At 44.9% G+C, this 22939-nt stretch overlaps 1 protein-coding gene across 1 annotated transcript in view; it reads left to right on the forward strand.

Moving 5' to 3' along the window:
* The window catches only part of IFT172 (intraflagellar transport 172), a 335758-nt gene that overhangs the window by 20978 nt on the left and 291841 nt on the right, over window positions 1-22939 (forward strand). The window contains exons 6-8 of the mRNA XM_030198582.1: window positions 772-851; window positions 1169-1256; window positions 3317-3531. Coding sequence (XP_030054442.1) covers window positions 772-851; window positions 1169-1256; window positions 3317-3531 — 383 coding nt within the window. The remainder of the gene's footprint in view (window positions 1-771; window positions 852-1168; window positions 1257-3316; window positions 3532-22939) is intronic.

The raw sequence follows: 22939 nt of genomic DNA on the forward strand, positions 1-22939 counted from the left end.
GAAAATGTAGTGACAGCAGCTGGCCTTACGGAGTTTAAGGGGGGTTTGGACAGATTCCTGAGGGAAAAGTCCATTGAACATTATTAAAGATTAAATTTTTTTTTTAATGGGTTTTGCCGGGTTCTTGAAGCCTGGATTTGCCACTGTTGGAGACAGGATGCTGGGCTTGATGGACCCGTGGTCCTTTCCCAGTATGGCGGTGCTTATGTTCTTATTACTCAATCGAGAAGAAACAGTGCTCTCTCAGAATATCAGTGCCTAGTCTAGATGGCCAGCTCACTGTTAAATACTGGCAAGCTGAGAACCCTGAACTATTTTCCTAGCTCCGACACCAACTCCTTTCATTTTGCAGAGGATGAAAATGCTGTGATTATGTGTTATACTTTCTAATTGCTGAGGGGATAAAATCAGGTATTGCCCTTTCAGTAATATCTGCTGCCATATGGAGGGGTTGCCTGCAACCACTTTGTTAGGAGCTGCATCTCTTCTTGCACAGTAATTTGCCAGTGTCGGGCAGATCCTAACAGTCTTGTATGGCATCACCTTTCTGTCTAGACAGAGTTTAATGGTGTTTATATCTGTGTCTCGGGTGCTTTTGCCTCCAGTATCACACACTATAATCTTTACTAATGTGTTTTTATGTAATACAGGAAGATAACATTTGTCTTTGTTTTCTTATTATAATGTCGTCATTTTGTTTTATGTCATGGAACAAACCCCCATTTATTTTAGCTTTGTGGATGTTATCATCCTGGCCTTCTTTTCACTCAGGTTCGATTAGCAAATACAAAAACAAACAAATCTTCAACCATTTATGGAACAGACTCGTATGTGGTTTCCTTAACATCCAAGTAAGTACAGTTCTACTATGAAATTGAGAAAGAATTTGATATGCATTTACAATCTTTTAGCTTTTTTTTTTGTGTGTCCAGCGTTTTCATTTGTTCATCTTAACATTCCTTACCTTTCTCTCTCTTTGCTTTCTTGCTGTATTCTTCTTTCCTATTTGCTTACATTTCCTTTCCTCCTTTAACGCTCTTCCTGTCTTTGTCTCCACTCTTTTATCTTGTCTTTTCTCGTTTCTGTATTTAATTTGATCTTCTTTTACTTTCTTTTTCTACATTTTCTCTGTCTCTTTTTGCCTCTCATTTGTATTTTTCTCTCTCAGTGTGTCAGGGAAAGGAATCCTCTCAGGCCATGCAGATGGGACTATTGTGCGTTACTTCTTTGATGATGAAGGATCTGGAGAGTCTCAGGTAGGAATGTGCTTCCTTAGGAATTTCCTCACTAGCACACCAACTCTTGCAAGTATGATGTCTTAAGAACTTAAAAGTAGCCATACTGGGTCAGACCAATGATCCATCTAGTCCAGTATCCCGTATCTTTTAACCAGCAACTGCATTCCCAATAATTTACTCTCTTAACTTGATCTTTCTTTTAAGATGCATAGACATGTAAAGTACCAAAACAGCAATGATATAAACAGTTCTTTCTGCTCCTGTAAAGTGGATAATGAGAAGTATCTTTGCTAGACTAACATCACCTTGTTTCTAGATTCCCATGCAGTTTTTCTTTTTTAATCTAAATAGAATAATGTTTTGCTTAAAATAGCTAGCACCTCATAACACTTCTCTTCATGTGACCAGAAGGCTCTACATAAGCACTTAGAAAATATGCTATGTTCTGTAGTGTACAAGTATGATTCTGCAGTAGATTTAATATGTGAGTGTACATGGGTGTGTCAGGTGGAAAGGATCATTGTGTACTTAGCAAGTGTGACTCGTGACCTGATTACTTTTGCCCTGGTGAATAATAGATGGAGAAGGATGTTGCTGTCTGCCTGGGTATTTGGTACTAAGAAGAACCCTAAGCTCTCATAGAAACAGAGAAAAATGTAGGTAGATAAAGACTATATGACCTATCCAGTCTGCTCATTCATTCCACCTACTCTCCCTATCACTCCCTTGGAGATCCTATGTATTTGTCCCAAGTGCTCTTGAATTCAGATACTGTTTTCCACTATTTCCACTGGGAGGCTGTTCAACGAATTCACCACCCAATAATATTTCCTCAGATTACTTCTGAGTCTGCCCTCCTTTCACCTTTATCCTATGCCCCCTTGTTCCAGAGCTTTCACTCATCATATCTCCCCTCTTCCATTGTTCTTCCAAAGTATACATATTGAGATCTTTAACTCTGGCCCCATATGCTTTATGACGAAGATCATTGCCCATTTTAGTAGCTGCCCTCTGGACTGACTCCATCCTGTTTATATCTTATTTTTTTTTTTTTAAGATTTTTATTCAACTTTCAAATAAAGATACAGTTTACATAGTAATAAACATCATATATTATAACTCCTTTTACTGCAACTCACCATTGCATCAACTTAGTTACATTCATCATTTTTCTCCCCTTCCCTCTCTAACCTCCCCTCTACTCTCCCACCCTGTTTATATCTTTTTGAAGATGCAATCTCCAGAATTGTACAAAATATTCTAAATGAAGTCTCACCATCATCGCCTCCTTTTTCGTACTAGACATTCATTTCCCAGTGCACCCAAGCATCCTAGCTTTCGCCATCGTCTTTTCTACCTGTTTGGCCACTTTAGGATCATCACATAAGATCACACCCAGGTCCCGCTCCTCGTGCACAAAAGTTCTTCACCCCCTAAACTGTTCCGTTCCCTCAAGGTTTTTGCATCAAGAAATAAGGGGCCCAAAGCACCCAATTCATCCTTATGACTCTGCTCCAACCAACTGAGGTACACTTTGCCCCATTTGTTGCTCTCTTCTAAATACTTCAATTGGTACCATTCCCTGGGGTCCACTGAGAGCAAAATCCCAAGACAGATTAAATTCTAGATTCACTGCCTTTCTGTGATACAATTAAAATGGTTTCCATGTATTATATGCAGGTACTTTCTCTGTCCCTAGTGGGCTCGCAATCTTAATTTTGTTTGTACCTGGGGCAATGGAGGGTTAAGTGACTTGCCCAGGATCACAGGGAGCCACAGTGGGAATCAAACCTGGATCTCTAGGTTCTCAGCTCACTGCACTAACCACTAGACTACTTCTCCTCCTCTCTCCCAAGCTTTTTGTGTATTTGTGTGTGCTATTATTAGTTTACCCTGTTTTTATTGCACTACCTTAGTCCTCTATATGTTCTGTTTATTAACAATAGGTTCATGTGGTGTATGTATTAAACTTCCCAGCTTTGGTGTGATTGCAAGTAAGATTCAGTGAAAGAGCTTTGGTTTCATGTTTGTCCCAATAAGATGGGTTTCTCAGTGGCTCTGTTTGGGTTGATTTTTAGGGTAAACTCCTGACGCATCCCTGTCCACCTTATGCCTTGGCCTGGGCCTCCAACAGCATTGTGGCAGCAGGCTGTGACAAGAAGATTGTGGCTTATGGAAAGGAGGGTCAAGTGATCCAGGCCTTTGATTACAGTCGTGATCCTTCAGAGAAAGAGTTCACGGCAGCAGCCACCAGCCCTAGTGGACAATCCGTGGTGATTGGAAGTTATGACAGGTAGTGTAGTAGAAAATCTACAAAAACTAAAAACCTATGTTTCTAAGGCCTGAAAGGAACATGCTTGTTTATTTGTTACAACAAAGAAATGTGACTGCCATTATAAGGGCAGTTTTCAACACCATTTACCAATTATATAGTGATTTATCCTTTTAAACTGACCTAGCTAAACAATACATGCAGATTTACAAAAGCATAGGCATTTTTGGCTGGATTGAGGGGAGGCGTTCCCAGGTGTAGCGGGGCAAAGCAGAAAAACGGTGCATAAAGATTCAAGGCTATACATATTTTTTCCTGCAAATTTTGCCCACAGGCAATTTTTAAAGGGGAATTATCCACATTGTTCTGTTTCAAAATTAGTAGCATGGTACACAAGTACAAACTACCTTCAGATTTTGCAGCTACACAGGTTATCTGAACATTGCCCTCGTAATGGTGGAAGCACCAAATAGTATATCACTTACAAAGCTCAGGAGGTGTAGACAAAAACAAACAAAGCATATATTATCTGTGGGGATCAATATTTGGCAGTCCAGCGGCCCACATAAAGATATACAGATAATTTATCTATTTACTAGTAAAAAAAAGGCCCGTTTCTGACACAAATGAAACGGGCGCTATCAAGGTTTTCTTCGGCTCCCCTGCAGCCACCCATGTCCAGCGACCCTCCTCTCTCCCCTGCCCCCCCCCCCCTCCAGCCACCCATGTCCAGCGACCCTCCTCTGGACATGCATCAGCTGTGAGGCATGTTTTTTTTTCCCGGGTTCTGAAGTTGATATAATGGCTACGGTGATGTCAGCCTGATCTACGGAGCCTAGCAGACCAACTCGGAAGGAGCCACGGTCCCAGGCAGCAAGACAGAACTTTGGAGGTGAGAATTATTATATAGGATTTGTGGATTTTCAGTGGGCTTCCACATTCAAGAAGCAGGCTGAAATGCTGGCATAAATTTATATGAATAATTCCTTATCGTTTTCTCCAGACCATTCCCTACGAGTGGGTAATATGCACTCTTACCAGCAGAGGGAGACTGAGAATTATTGAACAGCACTCCTATATAAGGGACTGTGCAACCCTGACCTGCTCAGTATTTCTCAGTCTCCCAGCAGAGGTAGGTGCTGTGCAACCCTGCGCCATATTTTTGGTGGGTGTACTGGTTTTGGCCCCTTGGTTTTAGTTAGGTTTAAAGGTTCCCTTTAGGGATCTTGCGTAGTGGTTTAGTAAAAAAAACAAAAAGAAACCTCCTTAGGAGAGAAACAACTGCATTGGTCTCGGGCTCTTGGCCCCTGCGCCTCTTTTGGGGGGGTGTACGCTCCAGGTCCCTCCCCCCACTCCCCTCTGCCCTGAGCAGTGCGCCTCGGCCTTCTTCCCCCTTCTCTGGGAGAAGTTCCTTCAGGCAAAAGGCCCCTGGTGAGAACAGAGCACCATTCTCTTTAAAAAAAAAAAAAATCTGTAACATAGGAAACGCCTGGGTGGCAGTGAGTGCTTTGGTTTCTGGCGCCGGTTTTGGTGCCTTTGCTTTTGTAGCTGCCATCTTGGGGTGGGGGGGGGTGGAGGGAAGGAAGCCAGCACCAAGGCAATTTAGGAGGATTGCAGGGAGTTTGTTGGTGGGATGCTATTCCTGGTCCCCGAGAGGGCGGGATTTCTTCCCGCCCTTTCTCCTCCAATACCGGTGCAGTATGAGAAGCCCTTTGGGCTTGCTACAGCACCACGAACCTTCTCCAAGGTGATGGTGATGGTAGCGGCTCAGTTGCATCAGGAGGGGATCTTGGTGCATCCCTACCTGGATGATTGGTTAATCAGGGCAAAGTCGGCAGAGGAAAGCCGGAGCGCCTCAGGTCGAGTGGTTCTCCTTCTCTAGCAGTTGGGATGGATTGTCAATGCATCCGAGAGCTCGCTGGTTCCCTCTCAGTCCTTGGAATTCCTGGGAGTGCGTTTCAATACACGCGAGGACTTGGTGCACCTTCTGGCAGTGTGCATCCTGAAGATCCAGTCCCAGGTGCGTCGGTTGCTGGGTTTACAGGCTCTGTCAGCGTGGGATATTTTGCAGATGCTGGGGTCTATGGCAGCGTACATCGAGGTGGTGGCGTGGGCATGGGCACATATGAGGTCTCTTCAGGCCCTCGACGTGAGCAGAGTTTTGGAGCCAAGTCTGGTTCCTCGACATTGGCATCGAGGTTGGAGGCATTGGCATCGATGTCGAACGTCGTGTTGGTAAGCATGGTTGCTGCTAGACCCTTAGACACTGGAGCAGTGAAGCATCGAGTGGATCTCCACCTGCCTCAAAGCCTCCTGCTGTGCAGGGCCCCCGGGACCGTCCACTGTCAGATCCGACCCGAGGTGATGTGTGGATTTGATGTCATCCTCGTCGGCACCGAGGAGCCTTGGTGACACTCTAGCAAAGGCCAAGAAGAGAACTCCAGGGTGTCGAAGGATTCGGCACCCAAGAAGTGTCGGCGCCGGCTCCGTCTGATGGCCAGGTCTCCTAGCAGCCAAGACCCAGCTCCCGCATCGACGCCCAACGGTTCTGCAACCTGTGCTTGAGCTGGCACCTCAGCCTTTTCTGGTGTTGGCCCTCGATGAGCGCATCCGGGCCTTGCTCCCTGAGCTGCTGGATTTCCTCATACAATGGGTTGCATTGAACATAAGAACATAAGCACTGCCACACTGGGAAAAGACCAATGGTCCATCAAGCCCAACATCCTGTCTCCGACAGCGGCCAATCCAGGCTTCAAGAACCTGGCAACCCCCCCCCCCCCCCCCCCCCCCCCCAAAAAAAAAAAAAAAAAATTTAATAATGTTTAATGGACTTTTCCCTCAGGAATCTGTCCAAACCCCCTTTAAACTCCGTAAGACCAGCTGCTGTCACCACATTCTCCGGCAATGAGTTCCAGAGTCCAACTGCACGCTGAGTAAAGAAACTCTTTCTCCTGTTTGTTTTAAATCTACCATATTTTAGCTTCATCTTGTGTCCCCTGGTTCTATTGTTGTTTGAAAGTGTAAACAAACGCTTCACGTCTGTCCGCTCTATTCCGCTCATTATCTTGTAGACTTCCATCATATCACTACTACTACTACTACTACTATTTAGCATTTCTATAGCGCTACAAGGCGTACGCAGCGCTGCACAAACATAGAAGAAAGACAGTCCCTGCTCAAAGAGCTTACAATCTAATAGACAAAAAAATAAATAAAGTAAGTAAATCAAATCAATTAATGTGAACGGGAAGGAAGAGAGGAGGGTAGGTGGAGGCGAGTGGTTACAAGTGGTTACGAGTCAAAAGCAATGTTAAAGAGGTGGGCTTTCAGTCTAGATTTAAAGGTGGCCAAGGATGGGGCAAGACGTAGGGGCTCAGGAAGTTTATTCCAGGCATAGGGTGCAGCGAGACAGAAGGCGCGAAGTCTGGAGTTGGCAGTAGTGGAGAAGGGAACAGATAAGAAGGATTTATCCATGGAGCGGAGTGCACGGGAAGGGGTGTAGGGAAGGACGAGTGTGGAGAGATACTGGGGAGCAGCAGAGTGAGTACATGTATAGGTTAGTAGAAGAAGTTTGAACAGGATGCGAAAACGGATAGGGAGCCAGTGAAGGGTCTTGAGGAGAGGGGTAGTATGAGTAAAGCGACCCTGGCGGAAGATGAGACGTGCAGTAGAGTTTTGAACCGACTGGAGAGGGGAGAGGTGACTAAGTGGGAGGCCAGCAAGAAGCAGATTGCAGTAGTCTAAACGAGAGGTGACAAGGGTGTGGATGAGGGTTTTGGTAGAGTGCTCGGAAAGAAAGGGGCGGATTTTACGGATGTTGTAAAGAAAGAAACGACAGGTCTTGGCGGTCTGCTGGATGTGAGCAGAGAAGGAGAGAGAAGAGTCAAAGATGACCCCAAGGTTTCGAGCTGAGGAGACAGGGAGAATGAGAGAGCCATCAACAGAAATAGAAAACTGGGGGAGCGGGGAGGTTTGGGGGGGGGAAAATGAGAAGCTCAGTTTTGGTCATATTTAATTTCAGGTGGCGTTGAGACATCCAGACAGCAATGTCAGACAAGCACGCTGAAACTTTGGTTTGGATGCAAGGTGAGATATCAGGGGTGGAAAGGTAGATTTGGGAGTCATCAGCATAGAGATGGTAGGAAAAGCCATGGGATGAGATTAATGAACCAAGGGAAGAAGTGTAGATAGAAAAGAGGAGGGGACCCTGAGGTACACCGACAGGCAGAGGGATAGAAGTAGAAGAGGATCCACCAGAGTGAACACTAAAGGTGCGGAGGGAGAGGTAGGAAGAGAACCAGGAAAGGACAGAGCCCTGGAATCCAAGTGAGGGCAGGGTATCGAGAAGTATGCTGTGATCGACAGTGTCAAAAGCAGCGGAAAGATCAAGAAGAATGAGGATGGAATATTGACCTCTGGATTTAGCCAGTAATAGGTCATTGGAAACTTTAGTAAGCGCAGTTTCGGTTGAGTGGAGAGGGCGAAAACCAGATTGTAGTGGGTCAAGAATAGCATGTGAGGAGAGAAAATCAAGGCAGCGGCGGTGAACAGCACGCTCAAGTAATTTGGAGAGAAAAGGAAGGAGGGAGATGGGTCGGTAATTAGAGGGACAAGTAGGGTCGAGTGAAGGCTTCTTAAGGAGAGGTGTGACCACAGCATGTTTAAAGGCAGCAGGGACAGTCGCAGTGGAAAGTGAGAGGTTGAGAATGTGACAGATAAAAGGAATAAGAGCAGGAGAGATGGCATTAAGAAGGTGGGTGGGAATGGGATCAGAGGAACAGGTGGTATATTTTGAGGAAGAAAGGAGAAGTGTAGTTTCCTCAATAGTAACTTCAGGAAAGGAGGAAAGGGAATGAGGGGAAGGAGAGAGAGGGGAACGGACTAGTGGAGGGAGAGGTGGTGAGGTAGAGAAAGCAAGGTTAATCTTTTGAACCTTGTTGTGAAAGAATTCAACAAGGGTCTGAGGAGATAATGAAGGGGGAGTTGGGGGAGGGGGCACCTTGAGGAGAGAGTTCAATGTGGTGAAGAGAAGTCGAGGATTAGATCCAAGAGAGTTGGTCAGTTGGATATAATAATCCTGTTTGGCACGTAAAAGAGCAGATTGGAAGAAGGTCAGCATGAACTTAAAGTGTAAGAAATCAGCAAGGGCCCGAGATTTCCACCAGAGGCGTTCGGCGGAGCGGGTACAGGAACGTAGGTAGCGGATATTAGAAGTCAGCCAAGGTTGGGGTTTTGTACGCCTTACAGGGCGGGTCATCAAAGGTGCAAGAGTGTCTAAGGCAGAGGATAGAGTATTGTTGTAAGAAGAAACAGCCTCGTTGACAGATGTGGATGGTGCCACAGTAGAGAGGAGGTTTGAAACATGGGAGGATAGAGATGAAGGGTCAATATCGTGAAGATTCCTAGATAAATTAGATAAGATAGGATGGGACTGGGAGGGAGGAGATTTAAGTGTGAAAATTATAAGATGGTGATCAGAGGCGGGAAGATCAGAGGCAAGGAAACTAGAGGGTGAACAGTTGGAGGAGAAGATGAGATCAAGACAGTGACCATTTTGATGAGTGGGGGAGGTGGAGCATAGTTGGAGATTAAAGGAGGACATTAAAGCGAGTAACTTGGAAATATAAGAGTTGGAAGGATCATTAGCAGGAATATTAAAGTCACCAAGGATGAGAGAGGGGGAGGAAGGATCATGGAAGAAGGCAAGCCAGGCGTCAAAGTCACTGAGAAAGGATGAAAGGGACTTATGAGGGGGACGATAAATAACCGCTATTCGAAGAGGCAGAGGAGAGAAAAGGCGGATAGAGTGGACTTCAAAGGAGGAAAAACAGTGAGATTGAGGTGGAAGAAGGGGTTGAAATCTGGAGGAGGGAGAGAGAAGTAGTCCAACACCGCCCCCACGGCCAGCAGGGCGAGGAGTATGTGAAAATAGATAACCGCCATGGCACAGGGCTGCGATTGAAGCAGAGTCATCAGGGCAGAGCCAGGTTTCTGTTATGGCGAGCAGATGGAGGTGACGCGAGATAAAGAGGTCATGGATATAGGTGAGTTTGTTACAGATAGAGCGGGCATTCCATAGGGCGCAAGAGAAGAGGAGGGGAGTAGAGAAATAGAGATGAGGTTAGAGAGGTCGCGGTGAGATCTGTAGAGTTGGGATAATAGCTGGTGAGGGGGGCCAGGATTGGGATTGATGTCACCGGCTGAGAGTAAGAGAAGGAGTAAAAGAGAGCGGAGGAGAGTAGGAGAGGTGTGGCCACGAAGGCGTCGAAGGCGAGAGGTATTTAGGTGGAATGGGGAAGGCAAAATGGAGGGAAGAAAGAGGCGGAGATTAAACGCCAAGAGGGAGGAAGAGGGTAGGAGAGAAGGTGAGGTGATGAAGTCGATGGATGGGCAGTGAGTTCCTGTAGCGGAGAGAAGTAGGGGGTGAGGGAAAAGATTAGGAAGGGACAGGGCTAGGAAGAGAATGTGAATAGGGGCCATAAATGACTGAGGTACTTCAGCAACTGGGAAGAAGATTAGATGTAAAGAGAAAAATGCCCTGGCGCACGGCACCTAGAGCGGAGGCCCTGAGTGGATCGGAGTGGACCTGGGTGTCACCCCGGAGAAGGCTATAAGGATATGCAGATGAGCTGCAAGTCCTCCACAGCACCTGAAAGGCAGCCGGTGGTAGAGCTGGGCACCTCTCAGCTGAGGAAAGGCTTACCAGGGGTTAGGCCGAAGCCAGCATTCCTCCCCCTGAGGGTCGCCTGATCAATTCAAGTTTGTTGTGTTTAGCCCATTCTTGAATTGATATCACCCCTCAGCCGCCTTTTCTCCAAGCTGAAGAGCCCTAACCTTGCCTACCTTTGCAGCCCTGCTTGGCCCTCAGCCTGCGGTGCAGCCATCGACACCAATGCCGCATGTGGCTCCGGTTACAACTGCCACTCAAGCCGGCACTCCCTCAACATCAGTGGAGAAAGCTTCACCAGAGTCGAGGCAGGAACTGACTTCTCTATGCTGTTCTTGAGGATGTGGCCGCCTCCATGTCAAGGCAGGTTCGGTCTTGACTTTCCCATCAGAAGGTATTGTCTGACACTGAAGATGAGCACTCATGGGATTTGAGCCTTTCATTCCCTTCTTTTGTTAAGGAAGTGGCTGGTGCTATCCCCTTTCCTTTGGAAGTGGAGGATGAGCCCAGGGCCAAGATGCTTGAGGTCCTAGACTACACGTCTCCTCCTAGGGATGCTGTGATTGTCCCTCTCCACGAGGTACTCCAGGAAGTCCTTGTTAGGAACTGGGAGTCCCCTCTGACGGTCCCGGTCATGCACAAGAAGATCGATGCCCAGTATTTGATCCACAGTGCACCTGGTTTTGATAAGCCTCAGTTACCTCACAATTCCATGATGGTGAAATCATCTCTCAAAAGAGCCAGGAGCTCCAGGGGACTATGCCTCAGCGCCTCCATGTAGAGAAGCCAGTCTGTTGAGGCTCGGCCCCAGTTCGTTCGTTCACATCAACAGCGTATGCCTAAGGCCCCTGCTACTCCCCAATCAAAGCAAGGGACAAGCTTTTGACTGGCTCCAGCAGAGCATAGCTGCAGTAAAAGTGTCCATCCCAAATGGCTTGCCGATCGGGGGAAGGTTAAAGTTTTTACATGAAAGTGGCCCCTTATAACCTCTGACTGGTGGGTTCTTCAAATAGTCTGTCTTGGGTACGCACTCAGTTGGTAACAAAGACCTCCAAATTGCCCACCGAGAGCTTATTAATTCATCAGCACAGGCAATTACTTGCACAGGAATTATCAGCCCTTCTAAAGGCCCATGTGGTCGAACCCATTCCACCAGGGGAAGAAGGGCAGAGATTCTATTCCAGGTATTTATTGTGCAGAAGAAAACAGGGGGAAATGTGTCCCATTCTAGACCTAAGGGCCCTGAACATAGTCTGAGAAAAGTTCAGGATGGTTTCCATGGGCACCCTTCTCCAAATGATTCAGGAAAACAATTGGCTATGCTCTCTAGACTTAAAGGATGCTTATACTGGCATCCCATTACTTCCAGATCACTGGAAGTATCTTCAGTTTCAGCTGAGAACACATCGCTGTTAGTACCGTGTGTTGCCTTTTGGCCTTGTGTTGGCTCCCAGGGTCTTCACCAAATGTTTAGCGCTAGTTACAGCATTTCTAAGCAGACTGGGAGTCAATGTGTTTCTATATCTCAATGATTGGCTGGTAAAGAGCACTTCTCTGGACGGTGCTTAGGAGTCCAATACAGATGACTGTGTGCTCGAGCTACTAGGATTCGTTTTAAACTACCGCAAGTCCCATCTTTGCCCTGTCCAATGACTGGAATTCATAGGAGCCCTGCTTGGTACCCAGAGGGTACTCTTGTTGCACTCTCTTCCAAGATTTGAGCCTCTCAGCAGGTCACAGCTCGACAGATGTTGAGATTGTTGGGCCACATGGCTTCCACAGAGTATGTTACGCCCATGACACATCTTCACATCAGATCAGCCCAATGGATCCTGGTGTCAGACTTGTGAGTTCTTGTACCAAGTAGAGCGCTGCTGAGCCTGGTACACAGACCAGGTTCTGCTTGGCGGATGAACAACCCCGGGTTTCACCTGCGCTGACCGCCGTTCCCCAGAGGTTGAGCCCCTAGGTGTGGGTGGCCTGCAGGACTTAAGAGACGGAGCTGGAAGTGGGGTGGTGAACGTACCGGCCAGGCAGGCAGCAGGTCAAGAGAGTAATCCAGGTACAGACAAAGTCAGTAGGCAGGAAGCAGGCAAGAGAGTAATCCAGGCACAGGTAAATCAATAGCCAGGCAGCAAGCAACAGAGTAATCCAGGTACAGGCAAAGTCAGCAACGAGGGACAAAATCCCTCAGAAGCAAACTACTGAGCAAGTAACACCTACCAAAGTAGAAGCCAAAGCATGGAGTCCAGGAAGAGCTCAGCTGATAAAGTGGAGGGTATGCTGTATGGAGCATACCCTCCAGACAACGCTACAGCCCAGATAGGGTGTATTTATAACCTTTCATAACCTGTGGATAACAAAGTATAAGATTGTGAAGAATAGGAGAAATTTCTATCGTGTTTAGTTTGGAGGTTTTTGACTAATGAGGAACCTGTATCATAGTCTCAAATATTGAGTATTCAATGAGATCTATGACAGTCTGTGATTCATGATATTTATGTGGTGAATACAGAGTTTCTGAAGTATTTTCCTCCTGAGACACAACGCTCAGAGAACTCTATCTTGCCAGTTAATGTATAACAGCACTTATTCAAACAGACAATCAGGTTGCTGTGTATTACACCAACAAGCAGGGGAGCACCAGATCACGCAGTCTGTGTCAGGAGGCTGTCTGATGTGGCACTGGGCTTCCCAGCATGAAATGTTCCTTCGAGCCACTTATCTGGTGGGCAAAAACAATACCCTGTCCGACAGACTTGAGCAGGACCACACGAGTGGTCTCTCAATAGGGGGATAGCCCACAAGATCTTCCGGGCACTCCCTTGGTGGATCCTTTTGCCGTTCAGATCAACCACAAGGTCCCTCAGGCTTCAGGCCCACAACAGACTAGCGTCAGATGCCTTCCTCCTCAATTGGGGGACAGGTTTTCTGTATGCGCATTCTCCCATTCCTCTAGATGGGAAAACTTTTGTTGAAACTCTAGCAAGACTGCAGAGCCATGATTCTGATTGTGCCGCACTGGCTGCAGCAGATATGGTTCCTGTTTCTGCTGGAGTTATCTACTGAAGAACCGTGGAAATTGGGGTGTTTCTGACCCTCATCACACAGAATGAGGGGTTTCTGCTACATTCAGACCTCCAGTCTCTGGCTCTCGCAGCTTGGATGTTGAGAGCCTAGAATTCGCTTCATTGGGTCTTTTGGAGGGTTTGTCCTGGGTCTTGCTGGCTTCTAGGAAAGACTCCACTAAGAAGTGCTATTCTTTCAAATGGAGGAGGTTTGCTGTGTGGTGTGAGAGCATGGCCCTAGATTCCCTTGCTTGCCCTACACAGACCCTGCTTGAATACCTTCTACACCTATCAGAGTCTAGTCTCAAGGTCAACTCAGTAAGGGTTCACCTTAGTGCAGTTAGTGCTTATCAGCATGTAGAAGGTAAGCCCATCTCTGGACAGCCTCTAGTTGTTCTCTTCATGAGCGGTTTGCTTCTATCAGATCCCCTTGTTGTGAAATAATTAATATATATACAGTGCAGTCCATTTAAGTGCACGTCGGATAAGAGTATGCTCTATTTAACTGCATGCCGTACTTCGGTTCTGTTTTTGGCACCATCAGTTTCTATGGGGACAAACTTCGGTTTAGCGCACCACTGCTAAGTGCAAGATTCGCTTATATGCATGGTTCAAGACCGCTTCTCTGCAGGAAAGACTCCGCATGAGTGCGCGCATGGAATATGGAAGCCGATTGGCGCGTGACAACCAAAGAGATTTCAAATTTACTGCCTCTTTAACTGCCACAGGCAGAATTAGCGAAAGAATGTTGTTAGGGCGTACACCGGGGTCGTCGCCGCGGCGGAACTATAAGACTTTAACACTGGCTGAACGAATAGAAGTTCTTAAAAAATTAGAAAACAAACAAAGTCAAGCATCTATTGCTAATATGGTGTCAATCCCAGTCAAATTTCACATGTCTTGAATCAGAAAGACCAGCTTCTGGAAGACTGGCAAAACAACACAAATCCACAACGGAAACGAAAACGGGTGGGAAAAGCTGAGGAGGTAGAAGATGCTCTTCTTCAGTGGTTTTCTCGAGTCAGGAGCAGACAGTTTCCTGTCAGTGGTCCACTGCTTATGGAGAAAGCTAACCAGGTAGCAGAAAGTCTTGCACTGACTGAATTCAAAGCCACTGTTGAATGATTGGAAAGATGGAAGGAGGGGAACAGCATAACATTCAAGAAGCAGCATGGTGAGAAACAAGACGCTGATGACTTTGGTGCTGAAAGTTGGGTTGTTTCAGTTCTTCCTACCATCGAACGAGTTTGCACCTCGTGACATTTTCAGTGCTGACAAAAATGTTCTCTACTGGCGAGCGATTCCTGATGGAACACTTGCATTCAAACATGCTGAAACTACTGGAGATAAAACATCGAAGGACCGACTGACAATCCTCCTTTGCTGCAGTATGGATGGGAGTGAGAAGTTGGAACCCCTCGTCATTGGAAAGAGCAAACAGCCCCGTTGCTTCAAGAAAGTTAAGCAACTTCCTGTGTCATACGAGGCTAACGCAAATTCATGGATGACTGGGGAAATTTGGAAGCAGTGGCTAAAGAAGTTAGACATTAGAATGCGGACACAAAAGCGTCAGATTTTGCAGCTTTGTGATAATTGTGCTGCACACAGGGACGATGTCAGGCTGTCTTAACGTCAAGGTGGTCTTCCTGCCACCAAACACTACCTCTCTGATCCAACCTATGGATCAAGGCATAATATCCAATTTCAAACAACATTATCGGGCTCTTGTGCTACGTCGTCTGATGAACGTTATGGATGACCAGACCGGCAAGGATAAACGTGCTGTTGAACTGGCTCGTAATCTATCACTGTTGGATTCCCTAAATATGCAGAAAGAAGCCTGGAATCATGTTACACAGGCAACCATTGTGAACTGCTACAAGCGGGCAAGCTTTGTTAAGGATGTGGAGAGGGACGAAACAGATGCAAACGCGTCAGATGAAGAGGTTATTGACATCCCAGCCAGTGTTACTGAAGAGGAGTTCCATCACTACATAGCTGTTGATTACAGTCTACAAACAGCTGAAGACACCACTGATGTCGAGATATGCGCCTACACGCAGGCAACAACGGCTGATGATGAAATGAGCAACGAGGCACATGCTGACGAAATTCAACAACATTCTCCTGTCACTTTTGCAAGAGCGCTGAAGAGTCTCAACACTGTGCGGGCCTATCTGGAGGTCACCGGATGTCAGTGCTATGACAGTTTTTACTGTCTGGCAGACGTAGTCTATGGAACTCACAGACCCAAGAGTGTACAGAGGACTATAACTGATTACTTCAAGCCAGCCTAATGTCAGTTAACTGAGCCTGTATACTGTACGTATAATAATAAACAGTATTGTACATATGTTTATCAGATGTCAATCTTCTTTGGGTCACAATGGTTAAGTGCACGCTCTGGTTAACTGCATGCATTTCTTTGGTCCCAGACTCTTGCACTTAAGCGGATTGCACTGTGTATATGTACACCAATTAAATATAAGGTAATATAATAAGAATAAGAATGGGGGAATTAAATACTATACTTACATTAACCTGCACTGTAAGGTTTAAGGACATGTGCTCAGAACATAAAGACCGTATATTTAACTTTAAAATGTTTATTTACAATACAGGCAATGTAATAATGTTACAAGAGAGAGACCGTTTTAAGGATCTTTCACAAAGGGTATGTGCTTTCAAGATAGCAAATCTGAATGATAAATTAAGCTGGATAATGGTAACGCACTTTGATGGAGGCTGCTGGTTGGAGTAATGAAGGAGATCCTCGCTGGTAAAGAAGTCTTTTGTTGCAGAGTTGTTGCTGGAGCCTGGAGAAAGTCTTATTTTACATGTGTGTGAAGTCCAGCGGAGAGGCAAGAGGCAGAGCGAAGAGAAAAGGAGAGCGAACTGGGCATTTTCCAGGCTTTTTATAATCTCTTGCTGGACCATAGGCTGAAGTCAGGTGGGGTGTACTCGATCCAATGAAAACTCAGGGATAGCTGAAAACTGGTTTTATCTAGTTTTGAGATGGAGCATGGTAACTGGTCACATGTTTAATGACATCATAAGACTTAACCTTCACTTTCCTGGGGGGAGACGATCTAAGATGGCGGTGTAACAGGCAGCGCGGAAAGTCGCTCCGAGAACTGACCTGAGAGGAAAACTGTTGCTGACAAAATGCCCCATACTAAAAGGAAGGGGTTGACGAGGATAGTTCCCCCACCTACCTCGACTCCTTCATCAACTCAGACGGGACTTGAGCGTTTTTTCACGCCGATTTCCCAAACAGGCAGAGATGTGGATCCCATAGCGGGGCTCCTTGGGGAAGTGGAGGACCCACTGGGAGAGGATGTATCTCTCTCTCCACCATCGATTAGTAAACCTCCTTGCCCAGCGTCATTGACGAGTACCGATGTGGATCAACGCCCTACCGGAAGTGTTTCGGGTGAGATCCACGGTGAGGGTCGGGAAGTTCCACAGAAGACGCTGGGAGCAGAGGCAGGGACCTCAAAGAGAACGCAGGAGGTAAATCTCGAAATGATTTGGGTAAAGCTGAACAGGATGGATATGACTTTACAACAAACATCGGGAGAAGTCAGTAACTTTAATAAGAGATTTGGTGAGTTAAATGCAAAGGTAGACCTGATGAAAGAAGAAATAGCTGGAAAAATGACTGTTATCCAAAAGAATGTAGATTCTCTTCAAGAATTTAAAATAAATGTGGTGAAAGATAATGTTGAACTTCAGAGACGAATGGAACAAGTTGAAAACTTTAATAGAAGGTTAAATTTACGTTTATTGAACTTTCCCAAACTCCTAGGGATTACTCCCCTAGATTTATTCAGAAGATATTTGAATTAGGTGTTGAAAATGCCTCTGGAAGCTATGCCGCCTGTTAATAAAATATACTACATTCCTACTCCTAAAGGAGAGATTGGGAAAAGTCAAGAAGCTCAACTTATGAATATAGATCCTGGAAATATTTCAGCTATACTTGAACAAACACTGGATGAGACAACAGAAAGGTCTACATTGATAGTGTCTTTAATATTTGAACAGGATTTAAACAACATAATGAAACAGTACTTTAAGAATTTAAAAATCTGTTTTGGGGGTATTAAAGTACAGATTTTTCCTGATGTTACAAAATTGACTCAGCGAGAAGGAAAGCCTTCTTGGCATTGAAATCAAGAACTGTTGAGATAGGAGGGATGTTTTTCCTGGCCTATCCATGCAAGTGCCTTGTGAGACTGGGTCAGGTAAAATATACATTTTTTTCACCTGATGCCCTTAAATCTTTTCTTGATTCTAAATAATTGTAATATTACAAGGGAATATTACACCACCTTATTTTTGTGAAACTATTGTTATATGTTCCCCTAACTCTCTTCGTCTCCTCCAATAATGAGGTCTAAGGAAGCAATAATTATCATGTTAGTTAAAAATTAAGATTATTTTTGAAGTAGGTTTTACTTCTTTTAAGATGTTTTCTTCAAGGAATGTCATTATTGCTGTATAAATTGTACTATGGCTGTATTTCAATAACAAGTGTATTCTTGTTAATATGTTTAAAATTAATAAACAAATTGAAACTAATGACATCATAAGACTTTCTGTCTGGACATCTGCTGTGATATACATCCAGAAGGCATCTGACAGGATTAAAAGAGTCTTTGTCTGAGAGTAGATAGGCTCTTTAGGTGGAGTTTTGCTGTCTTTTGTTAACTCCAGTCTCTGTGATTTCTGTCCATCTTCAGAGTTTTGTTCTTTGGAGATGTGTTGATGGACTTAGGTATCCACCCAGCTAATTTTTGTTATCAGTAGTTTTCGGGGGGGGGGGGGGGGGGGGGGGGGAGGGGAGGGGAGGTGAAAGTAAAGTCTTTGCAGCTGTATATATTTTATATATACATTTGTATCTGATCCAGCAAAATCAATAACTCTGACAATTACACTCATATCATGCTACACTGTCAGACCTCCACCAGTGTCCTGGGATCCCAATGTTGTCCTCACCCAGCTGATGAAATCTCCTTTTGAGCCACTGAATTCCTACCATCTGAAGTACTTGACCTGGAAGATTGTTTTCTTGGTGGCTGTTACTTCTGCTCGTAGAATCGGTGAGCTTTCAGGCCTTAGTGGTGGAGTCACCTTGTACTAAGTTCCATCACAACAGAGTAGTCTTCCGCTCTCAAGCTAAGTTCCTGCTGAAGGTTGTGTCGAGTTCCATCTGAACCAGTCGATTGTCTTGTTAACATTGTGTCCCCGACCTCATGCCCATCCTGGCAAAAGCAGCTTGCACACCTTGGATTGCAAGAGAGCATTACATAAGTACATAAGTAGTGCCATACTGGGAAAGACCAAAGGTCCATCTAGCCCAGCATCCTGTCACCGACAGTGGCCAATCCAGGTCAAGGGCACCTGGCACGCTCCCCAAACGTAAAAACATTCCAGACAAGTTATACCTAAAAATGCGGAATTTTTCCAAGTCCATTTAATACCGGTCTATGGACTTGTCCTTTAGGAATCTATCTAACCCCTTTTTAAACTCCGTCAAGCTAACCGCCCGTACCACGTTCTCCGGCAACGAATTCCAGAGTCTAATTACACGTTGGGTGAAGAAAAATTTTCTCCGATTCGTTTTAAATTTACCACACTGTAGCTTCAACTCATGCCCTCTAGTCCTAGTATTTTTGGATAGCGTGAACAGTCGCTTCACATCCATCCGATCCATTCCACTCATTATTTTATACACTTCTATCATATCTCCCCTCAGCCGTCTCTTCTCCAAGCTGAAAAGCCCTAGCCTTCTCAGCCTCTCTTCATAGGAAAGTCGTCCCATCCCCACTATCATTTTCGTTGCCCTTCGCTGTACCTTTTCCAATTCTACTATATCTTTTTTGAGATACGGAGACCAGTACTGAACACAATACTCCAGGTGCGGTCGCACCATGGAGCGATACAACGGCATTATAACATCCGCACACCTGGACTCCATACCCTTCCTAATAACACCCAACATTCTATTCGCTTTCCTAGCCGCAGCAGCACACTGAGCAGAAGGTTTCAGCGTATCATCGACGACGACACCCAGATCCCTTTCTTGATCCGTAACTCCTAACGCGGAACCTTGCAAGACGTAGCTATAATTCGGGTTCCTCTTACCCACATGCATCACTTTGCACTTGTCAACATTGAACTTCATCTGCCACTTGCACGCCCATTCTCCCAGTCTCGCAAGGTCCTCCTGTAATCGTTCACATTCCTCCTGCGACTTGACGACCCTGAATAATTTTGTGTCATCGGCGAATTTAATTACCTCACTAGTTATTCCCATCTCTAGGTCATTTATAAATACATTAAAAAGCAACGGACCCAGCACAGACCCCTGCGGGACCCCACTAACTACCCTCCTCCACTGAGAATACTGGCCACGCAATCCTACTCTCTGCTTCCTATCTTTCAACCAGTTCTTAATCCATAATAATACCCTACCTCCGATTCCATGACTCTGCAATTTCTTCAGGAGTCTTTCATGCGGCACTTTGTCAAACGCCTTCTGAAAATCCAGATATACAATATCAACCGGCTCCCCATTGTCCACATGTTTGCTTACCCCCTCAAAAAAATGCATTAGATTGGTGAGGCAAGACTTCCCTTCACTAAATCCGTGCTGACTTTGTCTCATCAGTCCATGTTTTTGTATATGCTCTGCAATTTTATTCTTAATAATAGCCTCCACCATCTTGCCCGGCACCGACGTCAGACTCACCGGTCTATAATTTCCCGGATCTCCTCTGGAACCCTTCTTAAAAATCGGAGTAACATTGGCTACCCTCCAGTCTTCCGGTACTACACTCGATTTTAGGGACAGATTGCATATTTCTAACAGTAGCTCCGCAAGTTCATTTTTTAGTTCTATTAATACTCTGGGATGAATACCATCAGGTCCCGGTGATTTACTACTCTTCAGCTTGCTGAACTGACCCATTGGCCTACTGCATGTAGTGGACCAGGCCCCACAGACAGTCCGTTTGTTTCTTTTGATCCCAACAGAATGGGGGTTGCCATCGGGAAACACACTATTTCTAATTGGCTGGCAGATTGCATTTTCTTCACTTATGCCCAAGCTGGGCTGACCCTAGAGGGCCGTGTCATGGCTCATAATGTCAGAGCCATGGCTGTGTCGGTAGCCTACTTTAGGTCAGCCTCCATTGAAGAAATTTGCAAGGCCGCGATGTGGTCTTTGTCCACACACTCACATCTCATTACTGCCTTGAGCAGGATATCCCATGCAATAGTCAGTTCGGGCAGACACTGTTGCAGAATCTGTTTGGGGTCTAGAATCCAACTGCACGCTCCTAGCCCATTTTATTCTGTTCCAGGCTACACTCTCACTCAGTTGTATATAGTTTCAGGTTAATCTTAGTTATGTCCTCACTGTTGTAAGGCCCAGTTGACCAATGTTTGTTGTTTTTGGTGTGCCTAGATAGTAAGGATTCCCCACTTGTGAGAATGTATAAGCCTGCTTGTCCTCTGAGAAAAGTGAAGGTACTTACCTGCAGCATGTGTTCTTCAAGGACAGCGGGCTTTATATTCTCACAATCCTTCCCACCACCCCTTGGAGTTGTCTCCTTTGTTTGGGTTTTTTTTCTTCTTTTACTGTAGTATTAAACTGAGGAGACAGCATTCGTACGGCAGGCAGGAAAGCACTCGTGCAGGCGTGGTGGAGCGTGTCTCGTGCTCCACAAAGCTCTATACTTTTATAAATCCTGTACCGGGTAACGCTGGTTGGCGTCACCCACTTGTGAGAATATAAAGCCTGCTGTCATCTGAGAGCACCTGCTACAGGTAAGTACCTTCTTCGCTTTTCTGGTCCTGCCCCACTATCTTTACGTTGCATCTCGGTATTAATTTATTAGTTTGTTAGAGTATGCTATTTCACTTATATTTTATTGTACTATTTTTTTAGGGGGGGGGGGATGCAATCTGTTTTTGTTCCCTGTTTTGGGGAAGAAAGCATCATGTAAGTATGACATGTAGATAAAATAAATACATAAATGTAAGACCAGGCTATTTGACCCTTCGTTTTTCATATCCTTCTTGGATCTAAAACCTGTTATAATGTATGTCTACTTAACCCCTGCCTGATTATTTCTCTTTGGGCTGTAAATTCCTTTCTTCTCTTAAATGTTGTATAGTCTTATCTAAAATTGTAACTGGCCATCAGTGGTTTATTATTTACTTCTTATTTATTTGTATCTTATTTGTTCTACTCTGCTCTTGCTTGATATTTTGTTTATGGTATTTTAACCCTTGCCTGTTGTTTTTATTTATTTTAAGCCACGTTGAACTCAAGAATGTTCTGGATAACGTGGGGCATAAATGTTAGAAGTCAATCAATAAGCTCTGACCCTGTACTTGTAAAAGGGGAAGTTGCTACCACTCTGTTTATGAATTTTGTTATTCCTTCTGACTAGTTTAAAATGAAATAACTAATCCCTCCTTTTACAAAGTGAATGGGCTGTTTTCAGCATTACCACACAGAGCTGCTAGTGCAGCTGTGTAAAATGGGGGGGGGGGGGGGGGGGGAGTGAGTTTTGCTTTATATTGGGGTGAAGAAAAATATACTACAGCTGATAAAAACCATATGCCTATCCAGTATGCTCACCCAAACCAACAGCCCAGTCTCTACAATTCCTTTTGCTTTCTGAGATACTTGGTGCTTGTCCTATGCTTTCTTGGATTTAAATATTCTTTATCTCCTCCACCTCCATTGGAGGCTGTTCAACACATCCACCACCCTTTCTGCAAAGAAATATTTATTTATATTACTGCTGAGTCTGTACCCCCTTTTTCACCATAATCCTAAAATTGCTCATTCCAGAGCTTCCTTTCCATTGAAAAAGGCATTACTCCTGTGTGTTTATACATTGGAATATTTAAATGTCTCTATCATATCTCTTCTTTCACACCTGTTCTACAAGGTATACATTTTTGGATCTTTAAGTCTCTCACCACGTTATTTATCATCAAAGAAAATCCCCTATACAAATATTGAAGCAGTCAAATATAATATGAAAAAAAAGGATTTTATTGAGAAGAAAAACAGCACCAACAGTGTCCGAACCCCCCCCCCCCCTCCCTCATATGGTTTAATTCTTTCACTACCTGAGTGAGACCATCCACACCAAAATATCCAGTTCAAACTTGTGAGCTTTTAGAAGAATGAAGTTTTCTGTGACAAATTCAGTTAATTAGTTCCTAAACTTGGGTGGATAGATCAAATGAGCTTAATGAAGAAATGTTTTTTTCACATTAAGACTTAAGGCATTAGGCGGAAACATAGCTTGGTGTCTAGAAGAACACCCAGGATTTGACTAGAGTTATCAATAATGATGAAGAGTAGGGAAGATATTATGGAAACACTATTTTAGTTTGTCTTCAAAGGTGTGGATTTCAGTATTTGGACAATACTCCAAATGAGGTCTCACCAGAGGTCTACATAGAAGCATTATGACCTCCCTTTTTTACTTCTGGCCATTACGCTCTTGCTGCATCCAAGAACTTATTTTAGCTTTTTCTGTTGCCAGGTCTACCTATTTGGTGAGATGTGATTGCCCCCAGATCAGTGGTTTTCCCTTTTATTCACAGAAGAACTTCAACCTTTATACTGTACTGCTCCTTGAATTTTTACAGTCTTAATGCA

The sequence above is a fragment of the Microcaecilia unicolor genome, chromosome 3 (assembly GCF_901765095.1).
Source record: "Microcaecilia unicolor chromosome 3, aMicUni1.1, whole genome shotgun sequence".
NCBI lineage: Eukaryota > Metazoa > Chordata > Amphibia > Gymnophiona > Siphonopidae > Microcaecilia > Microcaecilia unicolor.